General features: G+C 45.7%; 3 protein-coding genes across 3 annotated transcripts; all 3 read right to left on the reverse strand.

Moving 5' to 3' along the window:
* Positions 1-1,763: 1,763 nt before the first annotated feature.
* On the reverse strand, positions 1,764-2,923 carry HD556DRAFT_1305401 (uncharacterized protein; the record flags this gene model as incomplete). Its single annotated transcript, XM_041299770.1, has 4 exons — positions 1,764-1,940; positions 1,992-2,345; positions 2,401-2,757; positions 2,807-2,923. 4 exons carry the CDS (start codon positions 2,921-2,923, stop codon positions 1,764-1,766), a joined length of 1,005 nt encoding a protein of 334 aa, XP_041164112.1.
* Positions 2,924-4,564: 1,641 nt separating this feature from the next.
* On the reverse strand, positions 4,565-5,280 carry HD556DRAFT_1305402 (uncharacterized protein; the record flags this gene model as incomplete). The annotated part of the gene is made up of 2 exons (XM_041299771.1): positions 4,565-5,164; positions 5,194-5,280. The coding sequence occupies 2 exons, from the start codon at positions 5,278-5,280 to the stop codon at positions 4,565-4,567; spliced, it is 687 nt and encodes a 228-aa protein (XP_041164113.1).
* Positions 5,281-11,029: 5,749 nt separating this feature from the next.
* HD556DRAFT_1439558 (uncharacterized protein) lies at positions 11,030-12,162 on the reverse strand (the record flags this gene model as incomplete). Its single annotated transcript, XM_041305974.1, has 3 exons — positions 11,030-11,164; positions 11,214-11,319; positions 11,651-12,162. 3 exons carry the CDS (start codon positions 12,160-12,162, stop codon positions 11,030-11,032), a joined length of 753 nt encoding a protein of 250 aa, XP_041164114.1.
* Between the last annotated feature and the right edge of the window lie 1,015 nt (positions 12,163-13,177).

Below are 13,177 nucleotides of genomic sequence, written 5' to 3' on the forward strand. Positions count from 1 at the left end.
AGAGAGGTACTAGAGGGGTTGCTCATGGTGGTGTTCGAAGTTCACAAACTTTGTGAGCACAGTTTGGATGCAACCAAACATGTTGTGAGGTGTTGATTGTATTGCCATGTGGTATGATATGGAAACGGACAACAATGTATAAAGCTGAAGTAGTAGGTGCAGTTGCAGTAAGTTTTGTGTTGCATGGTGTTTTTCCGAACTCACACTGTGCCAGACATTTATAAAGCAGTCATTCCCTGATCCATTGACACGACTGACACACATATTTTACAACAATAACTGCAGCCTTGCAAAGCATGTCAAGGATGATCCCTTCTTTGAGAACATCAGCCTCTCTGTCGATGTCTTTCACTTCAACTGCAAACATTCAGAAACAGACACCTTTTGTCAAGAGAACTGCAACCTGGCTGCATTCCCTGAGCTTACTGCTGATAATGGGACATGGTACTTCAATTCCTCTGCCTGAAAACAGGCAAATGCATGGTTTGGAAAGTATAACCCTATCATATGGGGCATGAGGCCAGGGAAGTCTGATTTCTTCTTGGATGAGACGATCTCGTGCAGGAATGAAATCACACTTGAGAAGCTGAGAAAAGAGGGCTGCAAACCTTCTACCTGGCCCTCACTCACCACCTCCATGACCAGTGTCACAGAAGAAGAACCCGGTGGTGCTGCAGCTGAGGACAACGTGAACAATGCGGAAGCCAAAGACAACACACCACCACATTGTCCTTCTCCATGACTAGCACGCATGGACTTTGAATGACCGCAAGCATTGCAATTCAATTTGTCATTCAAGCCTCTTCTCCATAGCGGGGTATGGGTAGTGGTTGACAGATGAGGTCAGTTGAAGTCAGATGCCTCGAGAGATTCAATAGCACTATAGAAAGGGATTAGTTTAAGAGGCTGTAGGAGGAATGAAAGGAAACATACCGGCCCTTCTTTTTGTCAAGTTTGTCACCCATGTTCTCTGACAACTTCTTGAATTCGTGTTTGGACTTTGCATTGTCGGTGTTGACCATTAGGTTTTGCATGTATCATTCTTGAGAATGTCATTGAGAAAATTAACAGAGGTATCAAGATCCTGAGAGAATGGAGGGATAAGTTCAGTTTGTAATTGCACGGGTACATACAAAGTGACAAGTTGATATAAAAAATAGTAGTGTATAGTTACTAGTGTGTGTGAACTCTTGTGTTAGTCCTGTGCATGATACTTATGCATGAAAGATGACCAAAGGCCATGGTCTGTTCAACGAGCTCCCAGGTATTTGTCACACAAGGTCTGTGGGGCCTTGAACCAGCATGTGCGGTGGTCGTGGAAGGTTGTCTTCTTGAACAGAACACCAAAGTAACTTTTGAATGCCTTTTGGACACTGACCTTCCTTGTCTTTCTAGCAATCTCGCAGCGATGAAAGCCCTCTACAATATCAACAACATGAAAGTCAGAGTATCTCTACCTCACATTCACTTGAAGATATTACAAGGGTTGGACTTAGAGGTGGCAAGCGCAGGTGAGCTGGGAGAACTAGCTCAGCTTGCTGTGGCTTTGCTAGAGATTGTTCGTGGGCACGATTAGCAATGCAAACACTTGCTCGATCAGCACAAAGGTGCTCACAGATGTTTGGAACCACAGGATGAACCAGTGAGGCTGCTTGTAATTGCAGGAGTAGGTCAAGGCCAGCACAGTCAGTCATATCTGATGCTCTAAGGATCAAGGACTCGTCCCGATTTTGCAGTGTGATTATATGATCCTGGTGGATCCCTCACCAAGCCCGTGTGCTGGGGTCAAAAAGGTGTAGCTTGGATGGTTGATATCCATCTCTGATGTCTTCCAGGTTAGTAGCAGGTAGATCAAGCTCACGGAGCACCTCATACATGAGATAGAAGTGTAGCCATTCAAACCCTGTCTGGAAGACGAAGGATGATGGTGGATCACCATTCTGTTACAGGACCCAGACTTTAGCATTGTCATATGAGAAAAGATAACATACCTGGACAAATGCATGCACAGTGACGCTGTACTTCGCACACTGACTGCTCTTGATACGAGCAGCATCATGCTGATGTTGTTTCTCATCCAGGTAATGTTCCTGCTCCAACTGCATAGTAAAGAGGGGTGGGAGCTGTAAAGAATGCTTGGGTTGGTTTGAGGTAGGCTTAGGTGGAGATTTTGACAGAAGACACTGGTTTGGATGGACAGGCATGGCACGATTCTTGCCCTTGCCATTAGATGGACCTGCTGCTGGAGCCGAAGGAGGATCCAGAGTGGGAATAGGAGGATCATCCAGAGTGGGAGCAGCAGAACAGGCAGGATCTGAGACTAGTTGATCTTCCTCCTTGTCAGTCTATGAGGAGCACCACAGTGAGTGTTTAGCATGTTATGGCTGGACTAGTACACACCAGATTGTTTTCATAGATCAGATCATTATCTGACAGCTCGAGAACATCTTCGTCCAAGCGAGATGCATTTCCGTCCGGTTCCAGATCATCATCATCAGCAAGGGGTTGATTCAATGGTGTATGGTCTTTGAGACCACAGCCACCAAGTCCGCGACAGTGTCTTGCGCAAACACTCCACCCACACTTCACATTAATATGAATGTTGGGGCAACCATGAATGCGGCACTTGCCCTTACCCCTGTGGGGTTTCTTCCAAGGTGGCGACTGTGAGTCACCTTGGGGAAGTTCAGGTGAATGAAGTGGCATGCCATTTTGACTGTATGCGCTACAGAAGAAGTAGCATTTGCCAACGACACACTGTTACAATGTCAGTCGTAAAAACTACCATGAAAATAAAACTACTCACACAAGCCATCCATTTAGCTTGGTTTCCATTGGTATTAGTCTTGCAAACGAACCACTCCAAGGTTTTATGGCAAGTGTCGCAGGTGACGGTCCATTCTGGATGAGGGTCATCAGGCATGGATGGCAGGATATGATGTGAATGATTGAGGATTGGTACGAGCATGACAACAGAGGAAAATAATTGATGGAAACAAGTAATATCTAGTGAGAGCAGGAACAGAGGGAGATGACGATGAGCGGGGATCTGGGGAGGTATTTATGCTTCATCAAGATAAAGTTTGAGAGGTGAAGGACTTACATCTGATTGGCCCACTGCCAGAATATATACTCATGCACATTGTCGATGAATTCTATGCACCCGCGTCCTCAGGATGTATTCAGGATGCCTCTGCGATGATATCAATGGTTATCAGGATGTTTTCTGGAAATTCTGAATATTGGGAATTTGCTGACCCATTCATTCGGGATGTCCAGGATGTCTGGGACAGGCGGACCTGACCTTTTGAGATTTCCAGTTTCTATGTTTTTTCACACTTAAATTAAGGAGAATAAGGAGGTCCCTTGCCTTAAACCAAGGAAATTTCTGTAGAATAAGGAAATTAAGGCAGTCAAAGTGATGTCAAAAAGTGCACTTTATTTTCTACCATGGAGCTGGTTTGAACTTTCAACCATCCAGCTGATCCAGCTGAGATCACATAATCAATTCTCAAACTGTCAAGCAGCTTTACCAGTAGACTATATTACCCTATACATATGTAGGTAGCAATTGATATATATACCATATCCATTGGACTCAGAATACAAGTCTACCATTAGAATTTTGATAAGTGACGATGGTAGACCATGTGAACTTTTTCGAAGAAAATCAAAGTTGTAACCCTTGTCAAGAGTAATCTATCCATAATCTCATGACATTTTTTGGTTAAGATCCTAGTGAGTTATAAGCAAAATACTAGAAAGTGGTGTACTCAAGAAAGTTCAGGCACACAAGTAATCTCCTTGATTCTCCTTAGGCTGACTTGCAGCCACCATGTGCCTTAGAATAAATATAATTAAGTACAAAATTGTTACGGACTAGGATAGTTCGAGCTCTCCCTAGGCGGATTGCCTAATCTGATAACGGGCTCGCTATTGGAGAGACGGGGATCTTCTCTCGAATGAGAGGTTCGGGGGTTCCACTTAAGGTAGCGTCGGCTTTCCTTAAGGTGTGGCTTAGACTGAAGGACTGGGACTGTCTTTCAGAGGAAGTTCTGGATAAAACCTAGTAGAATCAAGTAGGGAATATACATGATTCTGTCTGCTCTATATACTGTCGTCCGTGTGCACAGACCAATACTACGTTCGGTAGGTAGGTATAAGTGTGTCTATACAAGGGCATCTTATCTGATGCCATGCGGTCGATTATCTATACATGAGGCTTACCATGCCTCTCTTATCTGTCCTCAAGGCGTAGCATGCCTTTGAGTCTAACTGCGCATGCTGAGGCATGCGGCTTGTCTTCTGACCATGAGGCAGAGCTTCCTCATGATCCGGGTCGAGGACCATCTAGGTCCGATCAGATGTAGCCTAGGCTGGTCTAGGTCATCTAACGGCATCCAGGCCGTTCTAGGCGTCTCTACGAGTCTCCGTTGAGTCGGTAAGTCTTCCAAGACGGTGCATATGGTGGGATAGGGGCTAAGGTCATGATGACCTCCGTAGGAGGGGTTCTCGGTTACATGTTATTGTAACATTACCTCCGTTTCTGGGTCGAAGTCACCGACTACGACAAAACTCTCTCCCGGGTTTCTTCGTCTGGAGTTGCAGTAGTACTGCGGGTATCAATAGGAGTGGGCGAGCGCGGCGCGGGGTTGTTCGCGATTAGTTCTTCTAGCGCAACGTGGTTCTTCTCCCAATCTACGAGGAGTTCGTAGTATTCCTCGTCGTCTCGAAACTCTGGGAGGCATGATACTTCTCCGAGTTGAGGGCAGTGGACCGACAGGTGGTCGGGTCCGATTTCGTTGCAGATGCAACACACAGCGTCTGGACACTTTCTAAAATTGTGTCCGTATCCTCCGCATCGTCGACAGATGCAGGTGCGGTCTACTCGCGCTTTCTTGGTAGGGCGCGGGGGTCTTTCTAACTTTTCTCCAACGCGTTTCTTCGCGACGTCTACGAGTTCGCTGAAGTTGTCGGGGAGTAAGTGGAGCGCCATTGCGCGGATTTTCTTCTGGTCTTCCAGCACTATGAGGGCTCTAGTTGCTGGGTCTAAGTCTTCACGGTTCACCGATAATTCTAGGTGTCGCGTGGTGCGGATGATGTCTATCACCAGTGATGCGGATGCGGCGATGTTGACATCTGACTGTCCTAGGATGTCGCTGATCTCTAGGAGAGAATGGCCGTTTCGGCGACGGCGCCTTTCTCGAGGTGGTCGAGGATTTTGGAAAATCCCGAGTTCTTTAGGGGAACGATGGTAGAGGCTTCGATGTTGTTAGGCATGATTGTAGCGAGAGTTTCTGGCGAGTATATCGTTGTAGAGGGTTTATATGGGCCTCCAAGAGTGCTCTAAGCTCCGCTTGATCAGTTAACTTATCTTTTAATCTCTTTATCAAAGTTCAATCATGAAGGCGTGGAATGCCTCATGGTTCTCTTGGCAGAGGGGGAAGTCACCATGCCAGTGCGGTTCTGTGATATTTTCGAGTCATTCCGGACTATTAGAAGCGGAAGTTTTGCGTCATTGCGGACGTGCGTGTCTTGATCTTTCGTTTGAGTCGAATTCTGTCAAGATCTGGGGTATGTCGTATCGAGATGTTCTTTTTGTTGAATTTCTCGGTCGGTGTTCTAGAGGGTTCCATGGGCTTGCAGGAGTTTCCACGGAGTTCGTCTCGTGATAGTTTAGCGTCTTTCCGGACAGAGGCGAAGGTAAGGCATCCGGGGCTTGCAGGAGTTTCTCGGTGTGTTAGTCTTGTCTTCAAGGCGAAGGGGTCCGTATCTCCGGGTTCGTCCTTCTATTCTCAGTTTAGAGTCGTGATGGACTTGGGGATAGTTTAAGGTCTTTCCGGACCGAGGATAGTTTCAAGTCATTTCGGACTTCTGCGCAGTTTATAGTCGTGCCGGACTCCGGTATAGTTTATAGTCATGCCGGACTCGTGGCGATTGTCGATATTTATAGATAAGGGTGCAGCCGGGGTGAGGGGAATTAAGAGTAAAATGAGTTTTTAAATGAGAATTTCACCCCCCAAGTAGGCCGTTTGATCACCGATCAAATCTAGAAGTCTAAATCAAGGTTTCCGCAGTCAGGGTCAGACTGATCCGTGACTGGTGCGATCTCTCCCTGGAATAATCTAACATCCACGGGATCGTCCTGGCGGGGACAGTGTCTTGCGATACGTTTTATCGTTCGCTGGAAGTAGTTCTGCGGTTTAATCCGATCTACTTCCATCGGAGTCGTCGCGGGTTCTTCTGCTATGGCAGGGGCCGCGGGGGCAGTTTTAACGACTATCTCGTCGTTATCTTCATCGTCAGTTTCTTCCATCATTTCCTTATTGGCTAGTGTGGGCACGAGGAATGGGCGAGTGACTGGTGCGGTTCTCAATCGTTCTGGGAAAGAAACGATTGGCTCGGCCCGGTTGATCCATTGATCAGCGGCCGGTTCTTCTTCTGCTAGTTTATACTCTTGGCGGAGTTTCTTCGGTGACGGCGCTTCTGCCGTGACTACCGATCTACCTTTTCCAAGAACCGAAGCAGGTTCTGCTGAAAAGACGTACTTCTGAGTTTTCTCCGGTTCAAGGGCCGGTCTAGGGATATTTGCACGAGGGGGTTCCTCGTCGAAAGTGGCTCTGCCTTTTCCTAAGATCTGGGCAGGTACTGCAGAAAATCTATATTTATCTGCGGGTGGTGAGGTGGCAACTAAGTCCGACTGTCTCGTGGACTTCTTCTCGACGTTCTGGGATGTCAAGGCGTGGGGTTCCAACGGCTTGGTAGCCGGTGCGTATTCGAGGATTTCGTGGAGTTCCTCGATCGGGGTTAATGTGGGAATGAATCTCCGTTTTCCCGAAGTTAGTTTCGACTCGTTTCGGAGATCTTCCATCGGCGAATCAGCCGGTTCTGGTAGTTTAGCCTCATTTCGGAGGTTCTGCGTGACAGGTGCTTCTGTCAGATCTAGTTTATACTCATCTCGGAGTTCTTCTTTCTTCTTTGTCAGGGTGCCTACCTCCCTTCTTTGGCGCGTGTTTCGCGTCCTCTTTTCTTTACGGAAGAGCGGCTTCAACCCGTTCCTCTTCCTACCTCTCTCAATCATTCTCTCAAGTCCTTTCGACTTGTCAGTGGCAGGGATAGTTACCGTACCCTTCTTCCAATCTATGGAAGGCTTCACAGCGGCCAGCCATGTGAATCCGAGTAAGATGTCGTCTAGGCGCGGCATTACGAGGAATCGTCCGTGCATTACTCGGTCGTCGATCTTTATGATGATTCGGCAAAATCTCTTGACTTTGCCTCCTTCGACTATCGTTCCGTCTCCGTTCATTACCTTTTTTGGTGTCTGAAGGAGGTGCGTTCTAATGCGGTATTTCTTGCAGAGTTCTCTGCTTATGAATGAGTCGCATGCGCCCGAGTCTATGACCATGGTGGTCGTAATGGGCGGCTTAGTGATGGACATGAGGGTGGCGGCAACCCGTAGTTCCTTCTTCTTGGATACGCTGTTTTTGTTAATTTTCAGCGGTCCAGTCTTATCCTTACCAGCCGCTGTCTTGCGGACTGTTTCTTCTTCGATAATCTTTCTCCTCATCGGGCACTTGTGGTCGTTAGCTTTGTGTCCAACGTGATGGCAAGAAAAGCATCGTCGTTGCTTCAGGTGGTGTCTTGTCTCCATTCCTGAGAGGTTGGCGGCGGCGTCGGTATTTCTTCTGATCATCATGATCTGTGTCGGTGCGTTCATGGTAGAGGGAGTAGTGTGAAGGGACAGTGATAGGCTTAAGGATTCAAAGCTTCGTACGTCTGTCTTGACAATTTGTGGATAGCTTTACGCCGGTCTCGGCGGTTTGGTCACGAGAGTAGAGGTCTACGCTTGTCTCAGCGGTGCGGTCAGTTCAGTTTCAACGGCGGTGCGTGATGAGCAGGGCCGGGAAAGTAAGACTTGATTCTTTTGTTACGGACTAGGATAGTTCGAGCTCTCCCTAGGCGGATTGCCTAATCTGATAACGGGCTCGCTATTGGAGAGACGGGGATCTTCTCTCGAATGAGAGGTTCGGGGGTTCCACTTAAGGTAGCGTCGGCTTTCCTTAAGGTGCGGCTTAGACTGAAGGACTGGGACTGTCTTTCAGAGGAAGTTCTGGATAAAACCTAGTAGAATCAAGTAGGGAATATACATGATTCTGTCTGCTCTATATACTGTCGTCTGTGTGCACAGACCAATACTACGTTCGGTAGGTAGGTATAAGTGTGTCTATACAAGGGCATCTTATCTGATGCCATGCGGTCGATTATCTATACATGAGGCTTACCATGCCTCTCTTATCTGTCCTCAAGGCGTAGCATGCCTTTGAGTCTAACTGCGCATGCTGAGGCATGCGGCTTGTCTTCTGACCATGAGGCAGAGCTTCCTCATGATCCGGGTCGAGGACCATCTAGGTCCGATCAGATGTAGCCTAGGCTGGTCTAGGTCATCTAACGGCATCCAGGCCGTTCTAGGCGTCTCTACGAGTCTCCGTTGAGTCGGTAAGTCTTCCAAGACGGTGCATATGGTGGGATAGGGGCTAAGGTCATGATGACCTCCGTAGGAGGGGTTCTCGGTTACATGTTATTGTAACAAAAATCACACCTTAATAGTCCTTATTCTCCTTAGCCACCTTAGTAAATTTGTTAAGAAAATTAAGGGACAAAAAGGAACTCGATGTTTTGCTGATGCTCTAAGTATGTCTCACTCAAGGAACAGCTGGCAATATTTCTGTATGCCTCTGTCACTGGCCTGTCAATCAGGCATCTTGCAGAGAGTTTCCAATGCTCAAATGAAACAATTTCACAGTGATTGTTTTTTTTGGGAGGAGGTAATATCTAATAGTACATAGTTATTTCTGCAAGATGCTTGTCATCTTCACAACCAACCCATTCTATTCAAAATACATATGTTTTCCGGACAATTCAATTCCCCCCAAAATCCGCAAGAATCTGAAATGGAGGCCATTTTTCAAGGACACTATTGAAGCACTTGATGGGAGTCATATCCATGTCATGCCCAAGGCCATTGAACGTCCCATTTATTGTAATTGGAAGTGGTTTGTCTCGCAAAACTGCCTCTTTGCATGCAATTTTGATCTTAGCTTCATGTACGTGCTCACAGGATGGGAAGGCTCAGCACCAGATGCACACATCTATGAGGATGCCTGTGCTCATGACTTTCATACTCCCCCAGGGAAATATTGGTCGCGCATAAGGTAAGCTCTCAATTATTTTGTAAACATTGTTCTAAGTTTTACAGGCCAGAAACCAAGGAAGAACTATTTAATTTGCGACATGCATCAGCATGGAACGTCATTGAGTGCATCTTTGGTGTCCTCAAACAATGCTTCCACATACTTCTTCTTTTGCCTGCCTACGCTATGGAGGTCCAGGCCCAAATACCAGCCACATTTGCGCAATCCACAACTACATTCATGTGCACAACCCTAGTGAGGGTACTCCCCCTGTTGATGATGAAGATGGAGACAGAATTTTGGAGGAGGACCCTGACCTTGATGTAGCTGCTGATGAGGAGGCTGTTGCTATCAAAGAAGGCAATGAGGGTGACTTTCATCGAGGCACCAAAATGCATGATCACATCACTGAGGTGATGTGGGCTCAATATCAATGTGTCATATTGGAACATGGCTTAGAAGGACTTGATCCTGTAGAGGATGAGGAGGACAAGCTCGAGGGTAGTGCTGCTGATGATGAGGAGTTGGGGCCTGTGTGACAAGGCCATATTCTGAACTTAGTTTACAAGTAAATGAAACATTGAATCAACAATTTTGATAGTACAAGTATACAACAATTGCTGGATACTACACAAAGTAAGTAACCAGCAATATAAAATGTTGTGGTCTGCACAGCCTAGTCTGCTATACTTGTAGACAAGTGCATTCGACCCAAGGGGTTTGCTGTAAGGTATTAGAATAATCAGTTATACTATAAGGAAGATAGTCCGAAGTGTGGGAAACAAAGTCCAAAGGTATAATTATGAGTCCAAAGGTAAAAACATTGGGTCCAATGTTTTTGGACTTTCGGGTTAGCGGATTTCATCGGGTTACATCGGATTTGTGTCAGATTTGTGTCAGGAATGTAACGAATGTCGGGGATAGTGAATGGCAGGTTACTGTCAGTATTTTTGGAGTGTTTTCGGATAATGAAAGGATGATATTGTGGAATTCAACAAAGAACTACAAATATCAGATGACCTCCTCCTACTCGGAGGTAGAAAGGTAAATAAGTAAGTAGGAGGTATGTGAAATATATAGTGTCTATGTAGAATTTTGGAGCACTATAGGCGAAAGTAGTAGCGGTAATTTTCAGATCTGATGTCCTATGTAATCAGACATGTGGTACTGCAGACATATAATAACACGGTCTACAGTGTTAGTGATATAAAAACAGATAACTACGCACCTAGTGGGGATAGATATGACAGGACAGGACGTAGGGAGGATAAGTGCACAGGAAAATATTGGGTCTGATGCACGGGAAACGTCGGGTCTGTCGGACTACATCGGGTTAGCGTCGGGTTAGTGGATAAACATCGGATTGAGCAGGTGAGTGTTGGATAACATTGGGAAGTGATTTGAGTGTCTGACATGCATTGGGAATTAGCTGAATATGTGTTCAGTGTGAGGCTGAGTGCTACAATGGTTACATTGTCAGAGGTGATATTCTGTATCTGAAGAGAGTGTCAGCCATGGTGCAGACATCAAGCATAAACTATAGATTACCTTGTTGCAAATGTTAAAATTTTTCATCACACGATACAGTTGTTCTCCCAAATTTTCACTGCTATGACTTCCTTCCACCTCGGAGAATGCCATCAGTTCAGAGTGGAGTTTCCATTCTTGCGAGATCCAGTGTGCTGTGATTGCGAGGTACAATGTCATGATTTTTGAAGTCCACCTATCAAATGTGAGGGAGACATGACCCAGGGCATCCTACCAATAATAGTAGGAGATAACTCCATTTTTTTGGATTGTAGTGTGGTACATACTTGTAATTCTTTTGTGAGATCAGCTCAAATTGCCTCTGTGCATTCTATGATATCTTCAGTGACTTTCGTGCAATGGGGGATGTCTGAAATCTCTGTCTTGCTGCATCTATTATAGTGAAGAAGCTCCTGAAATGCATCATGGTCAACAATAGATAAAGCCTGTATGTAATATGTTGAGTAACACTACATGTTCGAGTTCTAAATGTACCTGGTCTGTTTCAATGATGAAGCGAATAATACATTCATGAAGCTGTTCTTGGCTCCACTCCTCTGGCCTCTGGACAGTTTCAGTGAAACTGAAAATTGATTGTTGTCTGTAGAATGTGTGTAAGGTCAGCGATACATTTGTGAATGAAGAGACTTGGCAGGTTGACACACTGCTTATTGCCATCAGATTTACCCTCCAAGCAATCCAATTCTTCTTGCGGAATACAATGTTTATGTATATCAATTTTTGCCATAATACATCTCTCAGTATACTTTGTAATGATCCATATCCATCCGACAAACATGTGTGCACATCATGCTATTATTACCCTTGAACACTGTCTGCAACTTCCCATATTTACTTGGATTGCACTTTTTCTTATCACCAAAATCACCGGGGTAAGCTGAAATATACAAATATAATTTCCTATCACTCACTTGCAAACCTGGCACACATAGCCTTCTACCAGATTATGGGAGTCGACAGGTTTGAACATGGTCAAAATATCAGCAGCACCATCCCCTTTTTTATGTCTCTTGTTCTGAGTAGGTTCATCCTCCTCATCATCTGACTCTTCACCTGCAGTACTAGTGTTAGATGCCAAGCCTTGAAATTGCAAGGCTTTAACTCGTTCTATCGGTGCTGGCTTCGAAGGTTTGGTTACCTTTGGAATGGGTGCATCTTTCCTATTCTGGCAAGTGCTCGAGCCTTTGGACTTGGAAATTGTGGATTTAGCATTATCTGCCTTGTGTTTCTGTGTGTTCCCAAAGGTTGCTGGAGTCAGTTGGGTACTAAATGTGAAGGTAGTAGATTCATTAGGTAATGTCGGTGATAGTGATGGAGAATCAACTGGGGGTAAGGAAGCAGTATTTTGTGTAAGTGAATGTACCCATTGTATATTGCAGGCTTCTTTGAGTGATGCGTCAACATTGAGTGCACACTGGTCCATTGTGGGGGGGGTCGAGACAAAAAGCCTCCAGGTATATTTGTTACTTAGTAGAAAAGTGTACAGTACCAAATATCTAGATGATCAAGATTCAATGTTGCCACTCATAACATCTGATCATATCTGTTTATGGATCCTACTGATTGGTTTGGTTACAGTTCAAACAGGTTCGCTATGGTCCACAAATTCAGTCAGTCCCCAAACCTTAAACCTCTCCCCTGCTGGATGCTCTCGAACCTGACCATTGTTGAACCAAACCATGGTCCGGTTCAAGGTTCAGAACCGGTTTGGAGGGTTCAGAACCGGACTGTGGCAACTTTAGTGCTGACATAATTGTTGGACTGCATGGGCTATGTCCGGACATGTGCCAATAGTGATGTACATCAATGAGCTGATGAGCGAACAGTAAGGAGTCCATGCCATAAGTTCATGTTGTGAGTCTGTAGAGGGGGAATGAGTGCAATAGAATAGATGGAGGCCTGTTTCCATTGGGGTTGAGACTGGGCATGCATCCTTCAAGCTGAATTGGTTGACAATGTGGTCAATCAGCCCAGTCTGCGACAGACTAATTGTCCAATTTGCATGATTGCATTCTAATGCAATGCCTAGGCATAAATGTGCTTCTCCAAGGTCGGATACAGACTATTTTGTCCGTAGTTGGTCCTTGAAGTGTGAGACAGCAGCTTTGGTACTCCCAACAGTGAGAAAATCATCTGCATGAATGGTGACAAGGAGGACTTCTGCATTTGTATAACAAAAGTATATGCAATGCTTGCATTTGAGGTGTTTGAATCCCCAGGCCAGCAGTGCCTCATTCATGGTCCTATTCTAGACAAGTCTCCCTTGCTTCATCCTGTATAATCCCTTCTGGAGCTCCCAAACCCAGTCTTTTTTGCTGGCTTCAACAAAGCCCTCAGGTTGGTACATGTGGCACACTTTGTCAGATTCAAGTAGCCCATGGAGGAACACCATTTTGATGTTGACCTGATCAATTTCCCAGTCTAGTGCAGCGCTGAGG

The sequence above is a fragment of the Suillus plorans genome (assembly GCF_016647745.1).
Source record: "Suillus plorans strain S12 chromosome Unknown HD556scaffold_10, whole genome shotgun sequence".
NCBI classification, from domain to species: domain Eukaryota; kingdom Fungi; phylum Basidiomycota; class Agaricomycetes; order Boletales; family Suillaceae; genus Suillus; species Suillus plorans.